Source organism: Myxocyprinus asiaticus, chromosome 27, assembly GCF_019703515.2.
Source record: "Myxocyprinus asiaticus isolate MX2 ecotype Aquarium Trade chromosome 27, UBuf_Myxa_2, whole genome shotgun sequence".
Taxonomy (NCBI): domain Eukaryota; kingdom Metazoa; phylum Chordata; class Actinopteri; order Cypriniformes; family Catostomidae; genus Myxocyprinus; species Myxocyprinus asiaticus.
Window position 1 is genome coordinate 25,379,482 of NC_059370.1, and position 23,540 is coordinate 25,403,021.

Consider the following 23,540-nt stretch of genomic DNA (forward strand, 5'->3'; position numbering starts at 1 on the left):
CATACTTTTAGTGTATAACGAGGCTAATGGCTCCCCAGGGTAAAAGGCACATTTGATTTCATTTTCTCCCAAAAGACTGCATAGCAACAAAAATGATCACTGTACACTTCTTTCTCAAACACCTGTTTTGTCACTATGCACTGCAACATTTTCCATGATCCTTGAGGTCATCATCATATGCAATTTCTAAAGGCTGATTTTGAGGTAATTTGATGTAATATTTAATAACTTATAATATGTTGCAAATTCACGTAGCTATTGAGAATCCCTTAAATTGTAACACACACACACACACACACACACACACAGAACATATTGTATGTATATATATATATATATATATATATATATATATATATATTCATATATACAGTATATTCTGTGTGTGTGTGAACATTTTGATTCAACTTTGAAGTGCACACATGTCATTTAAAATTTTATTCAATACTTAATCAAAATGTTTTCAATATATATTAAAAATCTCCCCCTGCCCCCCATCAATATTCAATACAAATAAATTATTTTTTTCATTCTTGATAAATTATACATAAATGATTTATATAACTTATATATTTTTTAAAAGCCAATTTTCCTAATGGGGTGTCTTTACACTAGCTCTATAACCTTTATTGCAAAATCGATGTCTTCTGTTTTATAATTACAAGATCTAATTTCTTGAACTTACATCCTTAAATGTACACTCAGTATTTTTTACTTAATTAAAAGTTTTAATCCTAAAGAAATGAATAGTATTTTTGAAACATACGTATGCATAAAATCATGACCATGACATGTTAAAACACTTTATTCTTGCTCATGTTAATATGCACAGATGACTATACATAAGTAAGCAACAGTAATTTTATTTAGCTGAAAAGTGTAAACTCTGTGATTCTGTATAGAGCTACCAAAACATTGCTATTTGTTTCCACATCCTCAACAATCTGACACAGCAACATTGGCTCAACCAATTTGTAGCAGGACAATCTGATTTTCTGACTAATAGAAAGCGGGGGAGTGTTTGGGAAAACTGTTTGAAAACAATCATTATTCTATTTGGTGATGCTAGTGGCACAGAAAATACACTTCACCTTTAAGGCCAGAAGATCTGAAAAAAAAAAAAAAAAAAAAATTCTTAAAATGACTTGAAGATCTATACTCAAAAATAATTTTAAGATTTATGCATAACAAAATTCCATTGAATTGTGTTGAACCATAACGAAGAAAAAAAATAAAAATAATCTTAAACATATATATATATACATATATAGTGTGTGTGTGTGTGTGTGTGTAGTCAAATTATAGAGTTAATATATTGGTAAAGGCTTGCGAAAGAGCAGAAAATTTGGGTGTGCATTTGTCTTTCAAATGTGGTGACTGGCCATAGGTATTCTTATGATCAACTGAAGATCCACTCCCAAAATTCCATGTCGGCTGAGGATATTTGGGACTAGGATCTATGGCACCGCCACCTAACAGAGTCACGCAAGCTCTCATACAGACACACAGGTGCACCTCCACTCCACACACATTCAATATAATAATCAAGGGAGAAATATTTTGATCCCCATCTAAATATTGAGGAAGGCAACTCAGCCCCTTTGACATTTTTTCTCTTCCAGGCTATATTTGCACAGCAATATTTACCTATGCTGGCATTTCTGCCGTTTGTCAATTTTCCTTATGAGGCTGTCATGTCTGTCGGAATGATGCACAGGCTGACTACATATTTGGCAGGGTAAATGCCTGATATTTGCCTGGACCAAGCACAAGTGAAAGGAATGTGTCTCATATCTGTCATGGTAAGCACAGAGGACAAATCGATATTCTTCATTAGAATTGGATATTCAATTGCCTTTTTTTTTTTTTTTTTTTTTTTTTTTGGCATCTCCACCTTATACTGTCTGTCAGTCAAATCAAGAAAAACACAGAAGGTGCCTTTTTGATTGGCATGTTATTTAAAGTGGCATGCAATCATTTTTTAATTACAATGGCATAAATAAATGATCAAGCCAAGATAGTTGTAAAGTTGGATTTTTTGACTTGGATGTCTGCAGTCACAGTGGAAGAACGTTTCCATTAAATCAGTACTCCCTTTCATACATGAAACCCATTAAATTGCCTTTTCTGGTGAACGTACCACATCTGTTGTTCACGTTTTTTTTTTTTTTTTGTCTTATATGTTACTACTGTACCATTCACCCATCAGAACCAAAATGTCTCAGTCATGTCATTTGCATTCTGTCCTTGCTACTTTTTTTTTTTTTTTTTTTTGTAACGGTCATGCCTTTTCAGAAATTTTAACCTTAGCATTTTTAGTTTACTGATGTGGATTTTGGTCCTGTGTATACCTCGTTCCAGATGGAAGCTAGTTATTTTATCATAAGTAATGGAACCACTTACTGCTCATGTAAACTGTCAACAATTGTTTTTTTTTTTTCATTCACTTGGATGATTTTAAATCTTTGTTCACACACAGCATCACAACTGATCTTTTCCAGTAATGCTACAACTTCTCATTCTGAGAAATTGCCAGAGCTGATTTTACTGGTATTTCCCAATGAGTCTTGTGCACACGTTACCTCTAAATGGAAATAATGGTGTTGATGACCAAGAAAAGGCTGTATGTGTGAAAGAACCTGACATCTTTGTCTCAATGGACTGAGGGGATGCATTCATATAATTAAGTTAGTCTGCATAACCCACTTGAACAGGTTACACACATGTACATTCAGAGCATTCTACTTTTTAAGCAGCAGTAGCGTGATATTTTGAGGAAATTATTCAGAAAGGAAATGAAAGAGAAATGGATGGAGATATCATCCCAGACATGTCACTATTTGACAACTATAGTGGTACTATGTAAAATTGTCCCCCTACAGAATTCTCTGCATCCACAAATGAGCGCACCGAACGAGCACCTGTCGCATCTTGTCTTCTTTTGATGTGTCCATTTTTCATAGATCTGGTTTCAATGGAAAGACCAAAAAAGAAAAAAAAAAAATCACACCTTTGATTATTACTTTATGTAAAATGGAAAAAATGATGTAAAGATGGAAAAGTGTGTGTGTGTGTGTGTGTGTGTGTGTGTGGGGCAGGGGGCGGTCATCTGGACAGCCATCCTAGTTCATAATAGAGTCATTCCCCAGTCAGCCTTTTGTCTGTCTCTGACAGGCCACAACTGCTGTTCTAACCCTCAAGAGCATGCTATATTAAATCAATACATAATACTACCAAGGTCAAAATGCACTCCATGCTCAGCTACATGTGTTTCCCCAACCCCCAGTAACACGGACGCATCCACCTTCCGATGACAAAATTGTTCTTTCTAGAGGCTTCTCTCACACAGCATGTCCTGCTAGAAGACAATGAAGGCACAGATGATAATATTTGATGATAATTTGGATTTAAATTGGAATAATGGTAAATATTTAAGAGACTGGATTCCTAGTGGTTTGCTCTATGGATATTCCACAAAGTCACAGTTAAATAAAATGATACAGGTTAGACTGGAAAAACTTTACTCTGTATGTCACAATACAGACAGCAGTGGTGGAATACTGACTCATGCTGCACACTAAGAAGAGAGAGAAAGTGGGAATGAATAAGGGTTGTTTTCAGTGCAAGCTTGCCATCTGCTGATAGAGTGCAGACACAACCAAATCAAATGCATCAGTTTAAGATTTACTGTGTGGAACAGACAACTGAATAGATGGACAGGGAGTGTCTCAAGATATATTTCTTACAAATACAAATATTTACAAAGAACTATATCAAGATTCAGGAGTAAAACATTTTTTTTGAAATATCAGAATATGACATTTCCTTTCCTGTGGACAAATGTATTTTTCAAAATCTCTCTCTTTTTCTTTTTTTAAATGAGAAAACAGCCCTTTTCACAAGACTACCAGGTATTCAATGGACAGCTGACTGACAACACAACAGCAGTACAAATTTTTGAACTTTTTTGAAGGAGATGGGACGTCACTTCTATTTCACATCTTGATCACTGTCCGAATACTGAAAGAGAGAGACTGATTAGGTATATACTGTAGATCTGAAGTGTAGTACTGTGATGATCTTTCATCATAACATTGAACATATAAATTGATGAATAATTGCATAATTAATTTGCATTTCATGTGTTTTCAGGCATATTGTAAAATACTTTGCTTCAGAAGATAATTAGACACCATAATCTACTTATTTCTCAACTGATGTTTGTGATGCAAGTACATACCAGCAGAATAGTGTTAAGCATATAACAAAAGCAATGCTTGTTGTTTTATCAGCGCAATATAAATCATGACTGTATTCATTAGTAGATGCATAGAACTGACCTTTTCCCAGTGATCATGAGATCAAAGGCTTCGTTAACGTGATCTAGACTCAGTCTGTGTGTCACAAACTCATCCAGTAGAAGCTGTCCGCTCATATAGTCCAGCACCAACTTGGACACTCCCTCTGCACTCTTCCATCCTTTCATTCAGAACAGAAGAACAGGGTAGTAACTTGTATTTTTGCAGATGTCATCTATCCAAACAACTCAAAGTATACTAATTATGGTTAAATTTGATCAAACGGTGATCGAACGAGACTGTAAAAATCATATGCTGAAGTAATTATATAATAAACTGACAACAATGACAATCCTTACCACCAAAATAGGAGCCTTTCAGAGTTTTCCCCAGCAGGATATCCTCAGAGACCAGAGTAAGTTCCCCTACTCGAGTCCAGCCCACCATCACACAGACTCCCCCTGCAGGACTGCATGCTTCCACAGCAGCCCGCTGATCAGAAGACAGGACAATATATTAGTTCATTAACCATAGGTATACAAATCCACATCAATAATTTTCTTCTTTGACTACATGTTAACTTGACATGCTTACAGCATGTGCTATGGAGACCCCCTTGTAATTGTGGTCTATGGTTATTTCAGCTACAAACATACTAATAGTTTCATAAAATCAAGCATACAACAATGCAATCTATAGTTCTGGTATTAAATGTTGTACAGATATACATACAGTACGAGTGTGATGTTCAAGTATCTGTATACTTTTGGAATGTAGTGTATGAAACACCTTTAGAAAATATTTTTCGTATGCTAATATGCTTCAAGACACTTGCTTTTGCACACGTAGGGCCAAAACATACTTCATGCAAGTACGCAAATGCAGACGCAAGCCCTTCACCAATATATGGTCAACACATGGTCCCATTGTACATACATTACATGCACTCTTGAGTTGCTCTGGCGGTTACAAACCTTGCACCACAAGGGGACGAAATAGTTTTTTAGGTGCCACGAAACTGGATATGGTGGAGTCAACATGTCGACAGTTGAGGAGTGTGTGCTTTTATATTTGCTGAAAAGACGACAGAAAAATATGTTTGTATAATCTAACTTGTTCGGAATGACTCTCCTCAGATTGCTGCTCGGCCATGACAGTTGTTGATTGAAAAAAGAAAATCCGCTGTAGTGCCCCTTACGGCAGTGCTGAGAATACAGTGCATACTTGCATTAGGTTATGAATTGCGCTCTGACACATTTCACAATGCAACGACACGTGAAATCAAACTTGCTTAGCAAGATGCGTCTGCGTACTTACATAGAGTATGTTACTGAGCGCACTGGTCATTTGAACTTACCATTACACCCACGTTCCCCACACACTCAAGAGCATAGTCAACACCACCATTAGTCAACTCCTTCAGCACCTCCTGAATAGGTTTACTGTGGTCTTTAGGGTTCACAAACTCAGTTGCTCCAAATGTCTTGGCGATCTCAAACTTATTTGGGTTGATGTCAACGGCAATGATCCTGGTGGCACCAGCAGCCTTGCATCCCATGACAGCTGCCAGCCCAACAGCTCCCAAACCAAACACTGCACAGGTAGAGCCAGCTTCTACCTGGGAAAAGAACATTAAACACCAAACAGTCTGGTACACTGCAAGACAGTGTTTTTCCCCCCATCTTTGGACTTTTTCCCTTTGTGGCATATGGCAATAGAAATCCCTCACAAACACACACTTTTCCTGTGTTCACTGCCGCTCCGTATCCTGTAGATACTCCACAGCCCAGCAGACAGACTTTGTCCAGTGGAGCGTCTGGGTGAATCTTTGTGACGTTGTCCTCAGGCACAACAGTGAATTCAGAGAATGTGCTGATACCAATAAACTGATGAACCTGCTGATTCTTACAGGTGATCCTGCTAGTGCCATCTGCAAGAAGACACTGCTGAGTTTCTTCCCTGAGAACCAGGGAAGAGGAAAGCGAGAAATGATCACAATGCATAATGAACTAATGGACAACAGAACACCATGAACAATTTGGATGATTTATTATTTCATGACTCACCTTGTGAATCATTTGCAGGAAAAAAAAAACATTAATATCAGCAACAACAATATTAACAAACCAGTTTTTTGTGCAGAGGTTTGTCTTTGGGCTCAGGCAACGCTGACATTGTCCACACTGTGGCAACACCAGAGGAATAACTTTATCTCCTGCAGACACATGGTACTGCAATGGTAATGCATTTCAATTGCTGGATATACTGTTCATTTCAAGCTTGCATAAATGCCATTGTTATGATAATGCATATATACAGTATATATACACTGTATGTATGTATGTATGTATGTATGTGTGTGTGTGTGTATATATATATATATATACACACACACACACACACACACACACACACACACACACACACACACACACACACAAAGTCAGAAGTTTACATACACCTTAGCCAAATACATTTAAACTCAGTTTTTCCATAATTCCTGACATTTAATCTTAGAAAACATTCCCTGCTATAGGTCAGTTAGGATCACTACTTCATTTTAAGAATGTGAAATGTCAGAATAATAGTAGAGAGAATGATTTATTTCAGCTTTTATTTCTTTCATCATATTCTCAGTGGGTCAGAGGTTTACATGCACTTTGTTAGTATTGGCAGCATTGCCTTTAAATTGTTTAACTTGGGTCAAATGTTTTGGGTAGCCTTCCACAAGCTTCTCACAATAAGTTGCTGGAATTTTGCTTCACGGTTGGGATGGTGTTCTTCGGCTTGCAAGCCTCACCCTTTTTCCTCCAAACATAATGATGGTCATTATGGCCAAACAGTTCAATTTTTGTTTCAACAGACCAGAGGACATTTCTTCAAAAAGTAAGATCTTTGTCCCCATGTGCACTTGCAGTCTGGCTATTTTATGGTGGATTTGGAGCAGTGGCTTCTTCCTTGCTGAGCAGCCTTTCAGGTTATGTCAATATAGGACTCAGTTTACTGTGGATATAGATACTTGTCTACCTGTTTCCTCCAGCATCTTCACAAGGTCCTTTGCTGTTGTTCTGGGATTGATTTACACTTTTTGCACCAAACTACATTTATCTCTAGGAGACAGAATACATCTCCTTCCTGGGCTGCATGTTCCCATGGTGTTTATACTTGCATACTATTATTTGTACAGATGAACATGGTACCTTCATGTGTTTGGAAATTGCTCCCAAGGATGAACCAGACTTGTGGAGGTCCACCATTTTTTTTTCTAATGTCTTGGCTGATTTCCTTTGATTCTCCCATGATGTTAAGCAAAGAGGCACTGAGTTTTAAGGTAGGCCTTAAAATACATCCACAGGTACACCTCAAATACAGTACACCTCCTATCAGAAGCTAATTGGCTAAAGGCTTGAGACAATTCTTTGGAATCTTCCAAGCTGCTTAAAGGCACAGTTAACTTAGTGTATGTAAACTTCTGACCCACTGGAATTGTGATATAGTCAATTAAAAGTGATACAATCGGTCTGCAAACAATTGTTGGAAAATTTACTCGTGTCATGCACAAAGTAGATGTCCTAAATGACTTACCAAAACTACAGTTTGCTAATATAAAATCTTGGTTATAAAAAAAAGTGGTTAAAAAATTTGTTTTAACGACTTCAGCCTAAGTGTATGTAAACCTCTGACTTCAACTGTGTGTGTATGTGTGTATATATATATATATATACATACATACATACATACATACACACACACACCTGTATACATTTGTCTTACAACTACATTCATGTATATAAAATGAAGATATTGAGATATCTGAAATCCTGTGATACTGAAAACACTTCATAACTGGTTAGTAGTAATATTAGTGGAAAAAAAAAGTCTTGTGGTTTACCTTTGGCCAGCTTTGTGACACCTGGTCCAACACTCTCCACCACTCCAGCACCCTCGTGCCCCAAGACCAAAGGAAAGGGCTGAGGATTCATACCTTTACCAACCTCATACAGCATAGTCCAATCGGTGTGGCACACTCCAGATGCTACTATCTGACATGAACCAGTTAAAAATCATTGTTCAGTGACATACTGCATGGTCCTTAATACAAAAGCACAGTAAAATATTAAAAGTAATTGGAAACTCCCAATCAGTGTGTTGGGAGTTTTAAGCCACACACATTACTGACAGATACAGTATATCAATTCAAGAACACATACACACTATCCTATATTTCATTAGTCATTATAAGTCATTTTAAAATGTACAGTTCCTGGATGCTGATTAGTCACTATAGAATCTGACGCAAAACAGCTGTTCATAATATCACTCTGAAGCACCCATAGCTGATCGTTATTTTATCTTCAATAAGAAGTGTGGCACTTAGTGAAATTGCTTAATAAAAAAATTACACAGTTTTTATATACACACACACACACACACACCCCTCTCTGGAAAATATTAAGAGACCACCAAATTCCAAATAAAACACTGTCATTTAGAGCATTTATTTGCAGAAATTGCTGCCTTGCTGAAGCACCCCCTGATCATCACCGATCCTCCACCAAATTTCACAGTGGGTATGAGACACTGTGGTTTGAAGGCCTCTCCAGGTCTGCGTCTAACCATTAGATGCCCAGGTGGAGGATCATGATGTTCTGGGGGTGCTTCAGCAAGGCTGGAGTCTGGCAGATTCATCTTTGTGAAAGACGCATGAAACAAGCCACATACAAAGGTTATCCTGGAAGAAAACTTGCTTCCTTCCGCTCTAACAATATTCCCCAACTCTGAGGGTTGTTTTTTCCAGAAGGGCAATGCTCCATGCCACACAGCCAGGTCAATCAAGGTGTGGATGGAGGACCACCAGATCAAGACCCTGTCATGGCCAGCCTAATTTCCAGACCTGAACCCCATTGAAAACCTCTGGAATGTGATCAAGAGGAAGATGGATGGCCACAAGCCATTAAACAAAGCTGAGCTGCCTGACTTTTTGGACCAGGAGTGGCATAAAGTCACCCAACAGCAATGCAAAAGACTGGTATAGAGCATGCCAAAAAGCTGTGATTGAAAATCAGGGTTATTCCACCAAATATTGATTTCTGAACTCTTCCCAAGTTAAAACATTAGTAATGTGTTGTTTAAAAATGAATATGAACTTGTTTTATTTGCATTATTCGAGGTCTGAAAACACTGCATCTTTTTTGTTATTTTGACCAGTTTGACCATTTTCTGCAAATAAATGCTCTAAATGACAATATTTTTATTTGGAATTTGGGAGAAATGTTGTCAGTACTTTACAGAATACAAAAAAATTGTTAATTTTACTCAAACACCTACCTATAAATACTAAATCCAGAGAAACTGATCATTTTGATAATTTCATCCTGAGATGCAATTCTTCTCACCACAACTGAGTTACCGTAGACTTTGTCAGTTTGAACCAGTTTTGACATTCTCTGTTGATCTCTCTCATCAACAAGGCATTTCTGTCCATATAACTGCCGCTCACTGAATGTTTTTTTGTTTTTGGCACCATTCAGAGTAAATTCTAGAGACTGTTGTGTGTGAAAATCCCAGGAGATCAGCAGTTCTATCTAGCCTCAACAATCAGCCATGCGATTATCTAATCAGCCAATCGTGTGGCAGCAGTGCGGTGCATAAAATCATTCAGATATGGGTCAGGAGCTTCAGTTAATGTTCACATCAACCATTAGAATGGGGAAAAAAATTTATCTCAGTGATTAGGACTGTAGCATGACTGTTGGTGCCAGATGGGCTGGATTGAGTATTTCTGTAACTGCTGATCTCCTGGGATTTTCACGCACAACAGTCTCTAGAATTTACTCAGAATGGTGCCAAAAACAAAAAAAACATCCAGTGAGAGACAGTTCTGTGGACAAAAATGCCTTACTGATGAGAGAGGTCAACAGAGAATGGCCAGACTGGTTCGAACTGATAAAGTCTATGGTAACTCAGATAACCACTCTGTACAATTGTGGTGAGAAGAATAGCATCTCAGAATGCTATTCAGAGATGCGGGTAGGTGCTGTTTTGGTGGCACGAGGGGGACCTACACAATATTAGGCAGGTGGCTTTAATGTTGTGGCTGATCGGTGTATATATACACTGGTGGCCAAAACTTTGGAATAATGTACAGATTTTACTCTTATGGAAAGAAATTGGTACTTTTATTCACCAAAGTGGCATTCAACTGATCATAATGTATAGTCAGGACATTAATAATTTGAAAAATTACTATTACAATTTGAAAAAAAAAAAATGTTCAGAACTTCTTAAACTACTTCAAAGATTTCTCATCAAAAAATCCTCCACGTGCAGCAATGACAGCTTTGCAGATCCTTGGCATTCTAGCTGTGAGTTTGTCCAGATACTCGGGTGACATTTCACCCCACGCTTCCTGTAGCACTTGCCTTAGATGTGGCTGTCTTGTCGGGCACCTCTAATGCACCTTACAGTCTAGCTGATCCCACAAAAGCTCAATGGGGTTAAGATCCATAACACTCTTTTCCAATTATCTGCTGTCCAATGTCTGTGTTTCTTTGCCCACTCTAACCTTTTCTTTTTTGTTTTTCTGTTTCAAAAGTGGCTTTTTATTTGCAATTTTTTCCCATAAGGCCTGCACCCTGAGTCTTCTCTTTACTGTTGTACATGAAACTGGTGTTGAGCGTGTAGAATTCAATGAAGCTGTCAGCTGAGGACATGTGAGGTGTCTATTTCTCAAACTAGAGACTTCTGATGACTTATCCTTTTGCTTAGTTGTACATCTGACCTTCCACATCTCTTTCTATCCTTGTTAGAGCCAGTTGTCCTTTGTCTTTTAAGACTGTGGCGTACACCTTTGTATGAAATCTTCAGTTTTTTGGCAATTTCAAGCATTGTATAGCCTTCATTACTCAACACAATGATTGACTGACAAGTTTCTAGAGAAAGCTGTTTCTTTTTTGCCATTTTTGACCTAATATTGACCTTAAGACATGCCAGTCTATTGCATACTGTGGCAACTCAAACACAAACACAATGTTAAGCTTCATTTAATGAACCAAATAGCTTTCAATTGTGTTTGATATAATGGCAAGTGATTTTCTAGTACCAAATTAGCAATTTAGCATGATTACTCAAAGATAAGGTGTTGGAGTGGTGGCTGCTGGAAATGGGGCCTGTCTAGATTTGATCAAAAATGACTTTTTTTTAAATAGTGATGGTGCTGTTTTTATATCAGTAATGTCCTAACTATACTTTGTGAGCAGTTTGACCACTTTGGTGAATTGAAGTACCAATTTTCTTCCGAAACAGCAAAATCTGTACATTATTCCAAACTTTTGGCTGCCAGTGTATGTGTAATATATATATATATATATATATATATATATATATATATATATACACACACACTGTGTATTACTTAATCAAATAATAATAAATAAAATGCAATATCACATGCTTACGACTACCATGTCCAATGCAATGAGTTAGCTGGTGAAAAGCCCACCAACACTGGACAAATGCCTCAGTAGAAATGCAATTTCATGTATCATTTGATGGATAAATGGATTTGGTGGATACCAAGAGAGAATGCTACCATTCTAATAGCGTGATGCTTTCTGCACCAATAGTAAATTTTGGTGGAGATGGAATGACATTGTAGATAACCCTGTGTTTGCAAATAAGTGGAAACAATTTAGGGAAGGACATTTGTCTTTTCTGTTTTTAACATGGCAATGCCCACATAATGAGGTCCATACAGAAGTAGTTTGTGTAGATTGGGAAGTTGTGGAAGAACCTGACTGGCCTGCTCAGAGCACTGACCCTGTCAAACATCTTTGGTATTTAATGAAACTTCTACTTTGAGCCAGGCCTAGAAATATGTCTATTAACTTTATGCAAGTCTACATATAGACTTTAAATACCTGTGTATACATTTATATATTGCCTTACAAGGCCAAGGTGTAGTTGACCTACCTTAATGCGTACTTCATGGGCTTTAGGTGGTGCAACCTCCACTTCTTCAATGGAAACTGGTTTTCCTGGTTCCCAGGCCACTGCTGCCTTGCACTTGATCACCTTAGAGGGGAAACAATGACATCTTAATGTATATATATATATATAATAATAATAATATTTCTCTGATGACAACATCCTAGTCTTTTCTTCCCCTTATGTCCTTACCTTGCCCTCAGTATCCATGGCAAACACTTTTAATAGAGTGAATCTTTCCACTGTTGTCCTCTATAGACAGCCTCCTTATGTTGCAAAGACAAAATATTTCAAGTATAAAAGTGTACGATAAAGTTGTACACTGATGCTTACTATACACATTATGTTAAAGGTACTCAAATTTTACGTTACAAAGCCTCAAAATACTATCTTTCGTCACTCTCAATAGTAGAATCAATGCACCAAATATTATTTTTTAAGCACCTAAATTGCGGTTAACATATGTTTAATTTAAATATATAAGTTAAATTTGAAGCAAAATGTAAAACACTGCGCCCTTTTTGATGATGCTCTGTTACTTTATCCAAAAACAGTTCAAGCGTGTTACATCACACAAAACACTTTATCAGTAGTCTACGAATGTCCTAAAAGCTTTCCAATTTTTGCATTTTTCACCCCATTTAAAGCATGTTCGTTAAAGCAGATGACAGCATGCAAAGATTTTACAGGTTACATATGTACATACATAATGTTCGCATGGTATTAATAATAACTCACTCAGAGCTGTTTTATCGCGGCTCATGTGGACCTGTTGGTACTACTTGTGTACTTTGTACCAACGATCATATGCTATTCTGATTGTTGAGAATGTGTGTGGCCGAACAAAATGGTTAACTCTCCACAGCTCTGCAATGGCGTCAGAACCGAAACTAATTTGATCATGATCGCAATCTGCTGTAGCCTTTCAGAAATGTGCAACCCTTTGTAAAATGTGTTGTGTTTGTAATTTTCAGTAGAAATGAATAATTTGGGAAGTCATTCTCTGATTTGGAAAAAAAAAAAAAAAAAAAAAAAAAAAAAGGGTGACATAATTTGTGCAAATTGTAATTGACAATCCACTCAAAAAAATTCGGTAACAGTTTACAATAAGATTGTATTTGTAACATTAGTAAACTACATTATTTTATATGAACTAACAATAAACAAATACTTTTAAAACACTTATTAATCTTGGTTAATGTAAATTTGAACATATACTAATATATTATATTAGTATATATACCAATGCATTTACTAATGTTAATGAATAGAACTTTATTATAAAGTGTTACCAAGGTCCTAATTTTTTCTTATGAAACATACAGTGTAATCAGATCCATCCATCTCCCTGTTACACAACTCTGTTTAAAATAGAACACATTTGATTCTAGAGTGTCTAGAGGGTTCACATTCTCTCTTAAAGCAGTTCAAAGACAATAAAATATTTCCTTTATATAGGAAAGTTGTTTTGCAGGGCAATAATGGTAAATATTTAACTATTTACACTAATAGACCAAAGTCCAAGTTTGCTCTGTGACTGTGTGGAATATAATCACTCAACCTCTTAATAGGTATTCTGCCAGGACTAAATGAAATTATGAGTACAGTATATAAAATAATATGTAGGAAGGACTGGAGAAGCTTTACACTTTAGGTCTCAATGCAGACAGCAGGGGTTGATTACTGACTCAAGATTTAATGTGTGGAACCATATAAATAATTACTTAAAAATGCAATTAGTTGTGCCTGTAAACTATAGTTCCTACATACTGTATTGGAACTAAGAAAGTACCTGTGCATCAGCAGATAATTGTCTCAAAATCTCTCTTTACCACTGTTTAAAGTTTGCAATGAACAACTGACTGTTAGCACAACAGCAATACCACATTTTGTCCTTTTTAAACACTTATACATTGAGATGACGTTGATTCTGCTCTTCATATTCTGACAATGAATAGCTTTGAGTTTCGGAAGGATCCTCTGTTGTCAATAGTGTGAACAAAGTGTTGTCAATAATGTGAAGTGTTCTGTTTGAAGGAGAAGGAACGTCGCCTCCATTTCACATCTCAATCACTGCTCGAATACTGAGGGAGAAAGAGACTACTGTAAATAAAGGTTTTACATTTAAAATGTTTAAAACTTGTGGCAATTTCCCACCCTTGTTGTAATTTTTCAAGCAAATAAATGTATTTTAAATAAACTGGCATTTTTATTATAAAGAATGAATTATATTTTTGTATTTTTAACCACAACATATTACAACAACTGTTTCTTGACAAAATTTTCAAGTGTTGTCATAGTGAATGAATCCAAACAGCTTTCGGTCAATAGTTAAGCGTAGAGGTATCTGACATATAGAACACAGAAAAAAAAAAAATTATAATAATAATAATATATATTTTTTTAAAATTTATAATCAAGCACATAATAGTAACTATGCGTTTTAGTTTTATACAGTACAATACAAATACACACACACACACACACACACACACACACACACACTTTAAGTCAGAAGTTTACATACACCTTAGCCAAATACATTTAAACTCAGTTTTTCACAATTCCTGACATTTAATCATAGAAAACATTCCTTGTCTTAGGTCAGTTAGGATCACTACTTTATTTTAAGAATGTGAAATGTCAGAATAATAGTAGAGAGAATGATTTATTTCAGCTTTTATTTCTTTCATCACATTCCCAGTGAGTCAGAAGTTTACATACACTTTGTTAGTATTTGGTAGCATTGCCTTTAAGTTGTTTAACTTGGGTCAAACGATTTGGGTAGCCTTCCACAAGCTTCTCACAATAAGCTGCTGGAATTCTGGCCCATTCCTCCAGACAGAACTGGTGTAACTGAGTCAGGTTTGTAGGCCTCCTTGCTCGCACATGCTTTTTCAGTTCTGCCCACACATTTTCTATTGGATTGAGGTCAGGGCTTTGTGATGGCCATTCCAATTCCTTGACTTTGTTGTCCTTAGGTCATTTTGCCAAAACTTTGGAAGTATGCTTGGGGTCATTGTTCATTTGAAAAACCCATTTGCGACCAAGCTTTAACTTCCTCGCTGATGTCCTGAGATGTTGCTTCAATATATCCACATAATTTTCCTTCCACATGATGCCATCTATTTTGTGAAGTGCACCAGTCCCTCCTGCAGCAAAGCACCCCCACAACATGATGCTGCCACCCCATGCTTCACGTTTCGGATGGTGTTCTTCGGCTTGCAAGCCTCACCCTTTTCCTCCAAACATACTGATGGTCATTATGCCCAAACAGTTAAATTTTTGTTTCAGCAGATCAGTGGATATTTCTCCAAAAAGTAAGGCTTTGTCCCCTTGTGCACTGGCAAACTGTTTTACTGTGGATATAGATACTTGTCTACCTGTTTCTTCCAGCATCTTTTCAAAGTCCTTTGCTGTTTTTCTAGGATTGATTTGCATTTTTCGCCCCAAACTACATTCATCTCTAGGCGGCAGAATGCGTTTCCTTCCTGAGTAGTATGATGGCTGCGTGGTCCCATGGTGTTTTACTTGCGTACTGTTGTTTGTACAGATGAACATGGTACCTTCAGGCGTTTGGAAATTGCTCCCAAGGATGAACCAGACTTTTGGAGGTCCACGATTTTTTTTGAGGTCTTGGCTGATTTCTTTTGATTTTCCCATGATGTCAAGCAAAGAGGCACAGAGTTTGAAGGTAGGCCTTAAAATACATCCACAGATACACCTCCAACTGACTCCAATTAACCAATCAGAAATTAATTGTCTAAAGGTTTGACATAATTTTCTGCAATTTTCCAAGCTGCTTAAAGGCACAGTTAACTTAGTGCATGTAAACTTCTGACCCACTGGAATTGTGATATAGTCAATTAAAACAATCTGTCTGTAAACAATTGTTGGAAAAACTACTTGTGTCATGCACAAGGTAGATGTCCTAAACGACTTGCTAAAACTATAGTTTGCTAATATGATGTCTGTGGAGTGGTTAAAAAATTTGTTTTAATAAATTCAACCTAAGTGTATGTAAACTTCTGACTTAAACTGTGTGTGTGTATATATTTTAATAGATGTGCAAAACTGACCTTTTCCCTCTGACTATGAGATCAAAAGCCTGGTTAACTTGATCTAAAGTCAGTCTGTGTGTCACAAACTCATCCAGCAGAAGTCGTCCAATCATATATTCCTCAACCAAAATGGGCACAGCTTCTACACTTTTCCAACCTGTAAATCAGAAGGGAGGAACAGAGTCGTTACTTTTCATTTTAAAGATGTTTTCTATCCAGACTACCTGGGTTAAACCTTCTCGAAGGCACAATGTTGATTGTAGGATTACAAAATCAGTTCTAAAATCACACCTACCTGGTGCTGCACCTGCAATATTGATATTAGCAGTACAACTATTAGGCTATAACCACTGCAGATGGACCCTTTTCACATTCCCAGGTTTGAAATGCGGAGTAAACTTCTATAGTAGTAAACGGGAGACCACAGCGTATTATTTTTGATTTCTTATTTGCTCCAACAGCAAAATAAAAAAATAAAAAATAAATCCACTATTACATTTCCACAACAGTCCAAGAGGGAAACAAATTGAGCAAGATAGAATATGGTAGTCAGAAGAGACTAAGATTCTGAAATAATTGTCACTCCCTCAGCAGCTGTATTGGAAACCCCATCACAGTAGTGGTGCCTAGTTTTTATATTAATGCCAGGGTAACATAACACGAAGAATAATGTCTTAAATATACAATAAATAATGATAATAATAATAATAATAATAATAATAAAGGAAAACACAAAAACATTTGCTAGATTTAAGCTGAGAACTTTCTAATACATTCATTGAAGTATGCCGCTACTGGGAATTGAACTGATATTGCTCTATAAACTTTTCCATTTTGAAAACTTATGTGCTTTACCTCCAAAATAAGTGCCTTTCAGAGTTCTTCCTAGCAAAATATCCAAAGGGGCCAGAGTAAGTTCCTCCACTTCAATCCACCCCACAATCACACAGATTCCCCCAGCAGGACTGCACACTTCCAAAGCAGCCCTCTGATAAGAAAACAGGACACTGTTGTGCAATTATGTTCAACTTTCTTACTAAATATGAAACTGAAGCCTCTAAAGTTTAAATAACTTTTGAAAATACACAGCTCTGCAAATATACTTCCATACATCAACATCTAAGATGGCGTGGCCAGCTCGGTATGGAGCTCTCCAGTTCTTTTGTTGTTTTTGTTTGTTTGTTCTGTGTTTAGTAATTTATTTCTGACCAGTTTTACCAGACAATCTTTTACCGGTTTTTGATTATTCGGATGTTCTATTGGACATTTTAGTCGGAGGAGCAGCGCTGTACAAATCGCGTTAAAATATGCAAACGTGGGAATCGAGCCAGCATGCTGGTATAACTCCGAAAGCACAGCTTTTGAACCACATTGCCAAGCATCCATCTAGCAAATCTCCGCTCTCTTCCAAACAAAATGGACGAATTACTTCTCACCTGCAAAAATAAGGACTTTGCAAATTCTGCTGTATTGTGTTTTACGGCAACCTGGCTGAGTGAAGCCATTCCGGACAGCAAATTACATCTGCTGGGCTTCCAGCTGTTCAGAGCACATTGCACTGCAGAGTTAACGGGGAAAACAAGAGGCGGTGGAACGCGTTTTCGTGTCAACGAATGTTGGTGTACAGATGTAACAACGCTGAAGAAGATGTGCTGTCCTAATTTAGAGGCGCTCTTCATAAACTGTAAGCCCTTCTACTTGCCGCGGGAGTTTTTCTTGTGTATTCTTGTGAGTGTTTATATTCCTCCACACACGTGTGTGAGCACAGCACTGCAACAGCTGGCTGATCAGATCGCCAACACGGAGCAACAACACCCGGACTCATTTATTATTATTCTTGGAGATTTTAACAAGGCAAATAAGCACATAACATACCCCACCAGAGACAGAAATAAACTGGATCATTGCTATACAACAAAGGATGCAAATCGCTCTGTCCCACGTGCAGCTTTAGGACTCTCTGATCACTGTCTGGTTCATCTTTTTTCGACCTACAAGCAGAACTAAAATCAGCTAAACCTGTAGTAAAGACTTGAAATGAAGCAGAGCTGGAACTACAAGCCTGCTTTGACTGTACTGACTGGAGTGTTTTTGAAGCTGCAGCCACCAACCTCGACAAGCTCACAGATACTGTGACATCATATATCAGTTTCTGTGAGGACATGTGCATTCCTACTAGGACTTATTTAATATACATCAATTACAAACCACGGTTTACTGTAAAACTCTGGCAGCTTCGTCAGGCCAAAGAGGATGCTTACAAAAGTGGGGATAAAATCTTGTACAATCAGACCAAATACAGAATGACAAAGGAGATTAGAGTGGTTAAAAGAAGCTATTCTGAAAAGCTGAAAAAACTGTTTTCAGTTAACAACCATGCATCAGTGTGGAGAGGCCTGAGAGACTTTCCCAACTACAAGACATCACCCCCCAGCACTGTTGGGAATCAACAACTGGCTAAAGACCTGAATGTGCTTTACTGTAGATTTGAAATGCCGAGTCACACCCGCACCACCCTCCTCCCCTCTCCTGCTACTCAACATGCACTTAAGATCTGTGAAGGTGTATGCTGGGTCTTCCAGAAACAGAAGACAAGAAAAGCACAGATCCCAGATGATGTTTCACCCACTTGTCTAAAATCCTGTGCTGACCAGCTGGCCCCCATCTTCACACAGATCACTGCAGCAGTGTGAAGTTCCCTGCTGCCTCAAATGCTCCACAATCATCCCGTCTCAAGAAACCCAAGATCAAAGTATTTAATGACTACAGACCCGTCGCTCTGACATGAAGTCATGAAGTCATTTGAGAGACTGGTGTTGGCCCACCTGAAGGACATCACTGAACCCTTTCTGGATCCCCTTCAATTTGCTTATAGAGCAAACAGGTCTGTGGATGCAGCCAGTATGGGACTGCATTACATTCTTCAGCATCTAGACAGACCAGGGACCTGTGCAAGGATATTATTTGTTGACCTCAGTTTGGCTTTTAACACCATCAACCACAATCTCCTATGGACAAAATGAACCCAGCTCTCTATTCCTGGCTCTATCTGTCAGTGGATCACCAGCTTTCTGACAGACAGGCAGCAGCTAGTGAGAATGGGGAAATTCACCTCCAGCACATGTACCACCAGCACTGGTGTCCCCACTACTCTTCTACCTCTACACAAATGACTGCACTGCCAAGGACCCCTCTGTTAAGCTCCTGAAGTTTGCAGACAACACTACAGTCATCGGCCTCATCCACGAGGTGGTTGAACAGTTGACCGTCTGGTGCAGCAAAAACAACCTGGAGCTGAACACGCTTAAAACAGTGGAGATGATAGTGGAACACCCCAGCATTAACCCCGCTAACCATTCTGAAGAGCACTGTGGCAGCAGTGGAGTCATTCAGGTTCTTGGGCACTACCATCTCACAGGACCTGAAGTGGGAGACCCACATTGACTCCATTTTGAAAAAGGCCCAGCAAAGGTTGTAGTTCCTTCACCAGTTGAGGAAGTTCAACCTGCAACAGGCGCTGCTGATACAGTTCTACTCAGCAATCATCGAGTCTGTCCTTTGCACTTCTATAACTGTCTGGTTTGGTTCAGCTACCAAGTCAGATATCAGAAGACTTCAAAGGATAGTTCAAACTGCTGAGAGGATTACTGGCACTCCCCTACCCACCCTGCTTGAACTGTACACATCCAGAGTGACAAAAAGGGCTGGTAAAATCACTCTTGACCCCATTCACCCAGCACACTTCCTCTTCAAACTGTTGCCTTCTAGCCGGCACTACAGAGCACCAGAACAGCCAGTTACAGAAAGTTTTTACCCCCTCAGGCAATTCACCTCATGAACAGTTAAAACTGCTCCCAAATGCTTTCCTTTGGTCAATACAACCATGTGCATTATTCAATCCATCCATATTTCATTTATATTCTTTAACATATCCTACCTCTTTTCAATACATCACCTGCACATAACTGTATATAAAATATTCTAACAACATTATTGTGCTATTGTATATTTCTCTTTATTCTGTTATATCGTATTTTTTTATTATATATTTTGTAGTCACTATACGTACATATGTTTAAATGTACATGTGTGTATGCATGTATATACGTTGCATTCTCTTGCACTGGAAGCTTCTGTCACCATGTCAAATTCCTAGTGTGTTTACGTATACTTGGCAATAAAGCTCATTCTGATATACATGCTTTTCCACACGTGCTCAGCAAATTGATTATTGAAATTTACCATTACACCCACATTCCCCACACACTCAAAAGAGTAGTCAACACCACCGTTTGTCAGCTCCCTCAGAACCTCCTGAATAGGTTTACTGTGGTCTTTTGGGTTCACAAACTCAGTTGCTCCAAATGTCTTGGCGATCTCAAACTTATTTGGGTTGATGTCAACGGCAATGATCCTGGTGGCACCAGCAGCCTTGCATCCCATGACAGCTGCCAGCCCGACAGCTCCCAAACCAAACACTGCACAGGTAGAGCCAGCTTCTACCTGAGAAAAGAACATTAAACATCAAACAGTCTGACATGTTACAAGCTGGTGGCACATGAAGTCAGATTGTAATCTAACTGAAACTGAAAGTCATATCAAAGAACATCACACAGAAACACACACTTTGGCTGCATTCAGTGCTGCCCCGTATCCTGTAGCTACTCCACAGCCCAGAAGACAGACTTTGTCCAGTGGAGCGTCTGGGTGAATCTTTGTGACGTTGTCTTCTGGCACAACAGTGAATTCAGAGAATGTGCTGATACCAATAAACTGATGAACCTGCTGATTCTTACAGGTGATCCTGCTAGTGCCATCTGCAAGAACACCTTGTTGAGTATTTGCCCTAGGAGGAGAACAGTGTCCATGAATTTTAAAGAGAGAAAGAGAAGGATATGATGAATTACAAAGGGAACTGGTACACAAAAGCATTAAAATGACATATTCAATGCAATTTAATCTTCCATAACAAAAACACTTGTTGTATTTTAATTTTCACCAGTTTTTTGTGCAGAGGTTTGTCTTTGAGCTCAGGCAGCGTTCACACTGTCCACACTGTGGCACGAACAGAGGAATAACTTTATCTCCTGCAAACATGCATTATGGTAGTCCAGTCAGTGTTCTTCTACGGTCACAAGCAAGGCTCTAAATGTATACTTCACTAGCTAAATCTTCTAGATATCTATATCAAATATCCACAGGATTTTTCAAACATGCACAAATTAATATAAAGCTTGTATATGCCACATGCGTAAGATATTAATAAGAAAACATATACCTTTATCTAACACAATGTATTGAAGTGATTAAGAAATCTGAAATCAATTTTCAGGTTTCAACACTTCATAGCTCACTAGTATAAAGGCTACTAAACAGTCTTCATAATAGATTTTTTGGTTTACCCTTAGACACCTTTGTGACACCTGGACCAACACTCTCCACCACTCCAGCCCCCTCATGCCCCAAGATCAAAGGAAAAGGCCGGGGACTCATTTTACCAGCCTCATACAGGTAAGACCAATCTGAGTGGCATACTCCAGATGCTGCTATCTGACAAGGGTCAATGAAAAATCATAGTGCAGAGCAAAATACAGTTCACAGCAAGAAGTATGTGAACACCCCTTCTAATTCTAAATACCCCTTTTAATAACACCCCTTTTTTTTTTGGAATTAACATGCCCTACCCCCTACCCCCACCCCAGCCAATGTATAAATTTAAGTACATATGCTGTACAAGCAATCCCATTTTTGTTTCATAACTTTCCATAGCTGTCTACTTATAGACTTCATTTGACTACATAGCCTAACCTGGCCAATGTAGTGTAATGGGCCTACCTTAATGCGTACTTCATGGACTTTGGGAGGGGCAACCTCCACTTCCTCAGTGGAGACAGGTTTTCCTGGTTCCCAGGCCACTGCTGCCTTGCACTTAATCACCTTTGAGAACATTTACATATTCAGCAGACACTTTCATCTAAAGTGACTTAAAAATTAAGAATACTGCAAGAAAAATAATAATAATAATAATAATTCCAGTCTTTTTTGTATACATGAATCATTCATAATTTCTCTCCTTATGTGCTTACCTTACCCTCAGTTTCCATAGCAACCACACTTTTTAATACAATGAATCTTTCCACTATTTCCTGCTATAGGCAGCCTCCTAAAAGTTTGCAGAGAGTGAGACAATATGAAATGAAACATTTAGGACAATTAAAGTGCTGGCAGTTGTGTTACAGCAACATTCTAAAGATAAATGTAGCATTTAATTGACGCAGTGCATTTAAAGAGTATTTTCTTTTATTTATCAAATTAAATCGGTCAAGAATGTATCCTGACTACTATCTTCTAGTACTTTACCAAGTACTTCTGCCACAACAGCAACAGTCTATACAATTCTGCATATGAAAACAAACATTCATATATAACTGCATAGAAAAAATGCTTTACTGCTGCATATGTATACATGTTTGCATTGTATTAATTCTCATAACTTACACATTACGATGTGTTTTTTAGGGCTTAGTAGTGATTTGCTGATCATTCTGTACTTTCATTCCTATTCTGACAGTCAAAATTTGGGATACTGACGAAATATAAGATTGGCTAACCATCATTCTTCAGTGGTGGCGGAATCAAAACTAGTTTGAACGTGATCGCCATCTAACGTATCATTTTGGAAATGCGTTTAATCAAGTCCTGAAAAGATGCTCCCGAAAAGGCCATCACCATTTCAGGCAGCATGTAGTAATTCCACTTATAAAATCCCATCCAGTTGCTAATGAAGAGATTAGCATCTTATTTAAAACAGCAATGGCCAAAACTTAGAAATTTGAACAGCTTATCTCCGTGGAGTTCACATGAACAGGTAGTACTAACAAATCCACTGAAACCACACGGACCTCCCACCAACTTACAGTTGATCCCTAATGCTTAAACAATTGGGTTAACGTTTTCAGTATGATGGTGAAGCATTCATTTGAATATACAATAATAACTGAATATACATATACAATTCTATGGAAAATTCTTTTTCTTTGCAATTGGTCGCCAAAGTCTACAGGTAATGAGTTAATTGATTCACTTGATTAGTGAGTCGGAACAGTGGGTCCAATTAATAACAGCTGGTTTACAAGCAACTTGGCCTTACAATTCTCATAATAATATGTAGTGAGTGTATCACTGAGGTGAAATC

At 37.9% G+C, this 23,540-nt stretch overlaps 2 protein-coding genes across 5 annotated transcripts; both read right to left on the reverse strand.

Annotated features, from left to right (window-relative positions):
• Positions 1-3,504: 3,504 nt before the first annotated feature.
• zgc:77938 (Alcohol dehydrogenase class-3-like) lies at positions 3,505-13,212 on the reverse strand. Its single transcript, XM_051658004.1, has 10 exons — positions 13,023-13,212; positions 12,477-12,550; positions 12,270-12,371; positions 8,191-8,341; positions 6,426-6,513; positions 6,038-6,257; positions 5,656-5,916; positions 4,658-4,790; positions 4,341-4,479; positions 3,505-4,020 (listed from the first exon to the last, which is right to left on the reverse strand). The coding sequence occupies exons 2-10, from the start codon at positions 12,492-12,494 to the stop codon at positions 3,996-3,998; spliced, it is 1,137 nt and encodes a 378-aa protein (XP_051513964.1). The 5' UTR covers positions 12,495-12,550; positions 13,023-13,212; the 3' UTR covers positions 3,505-3,995.
• Positions 13,213-14,024: 812 nt separating this feature from the next.
• LOC127417783 (alcohol dehydrogenase class-3-like) lies at positions 14,025-22,975 on the reverse strand. 4 transcript variants are annotated; one of them, XM_051658005.1, is made up of 10 exons: positions 22,844-22,975; positions 22,432-22,508; positions 22,181-22,282; positions 21,748-21,895; positions 21,345-21,432; positions 20,972-21,191; positions 20,588-20,848; positions 17,201-17,333; positions 16,364-16,502; positions 14,025-14,368 (listed from the first exon to the last, which is right to left on the reverse strand). In XM_051658005.1, exons 2-10 carry the CDS (start codon positions 22,447-22,449, stop codon positions 14,344-14,346), a joined length of 1,134 nt encoding a protein of 377 aa, XP_051513965.1. In that variant the 5' UTR covers positions 22,450-22,508; positions 22,844-22,975; the 3' UTR covers positions 14,025-14,343. The 4 variants fall into 4 exon arrangements, 3 of the variants coding, with proteins under 3 accessions (XP_051513965.1, XP_051513966.1, XP_051513967.1); XR_007893337.1 differs by lacking the exon at positions 17,201-17,333; XM_051658006.1 differs by lacking the exons at positions 22,432-22,508; positions 22,844-22,975 and having other exon boundaries at positions 22,181-22,309.
• Between the last annotated feature and the right edge of the window lie 565 nt (positions 22,976-23,540).

Excerpts from the sequence above, each read along its gene's own strand:
- LOC127417783 (XM_051658005.1), bottom strand. Across the intron at positions 20,849-20,971 it reads CAGCACTGAATGCAGCCAAA|GTAGAAGCTGGCTCTACCTG; the intron begins GTGTGTGTTTCT and ends TTCTTTTCTCAG. Across the intron at positions 17,334-20,587 it reads TGGGGAATGTGGGTGTAATG|AGGGCTGCTTTGGAAGTGTG; the intron begins GTAAATTTCAAT and ends TTTTCTTATCAG.
- zgc:77938 (XM_051658004.1), bottom strand. Across the intron at positions 8,342-12,269 it reads CCCATGAAGTACGCATTAAG|ATAGTAGCATCTGGAGTGTG; the intron begins GTAGGTCAACTA and ends GGTTCATGTCAG. Across the intron at positions 4,480-4,657 it reads GAAAGGCTCCTATTTTGGTG|GATGGAAGAGTGCAGAGGGA; the intron begins GTAAGGATTGTC and ends TCTGAATGAAAG.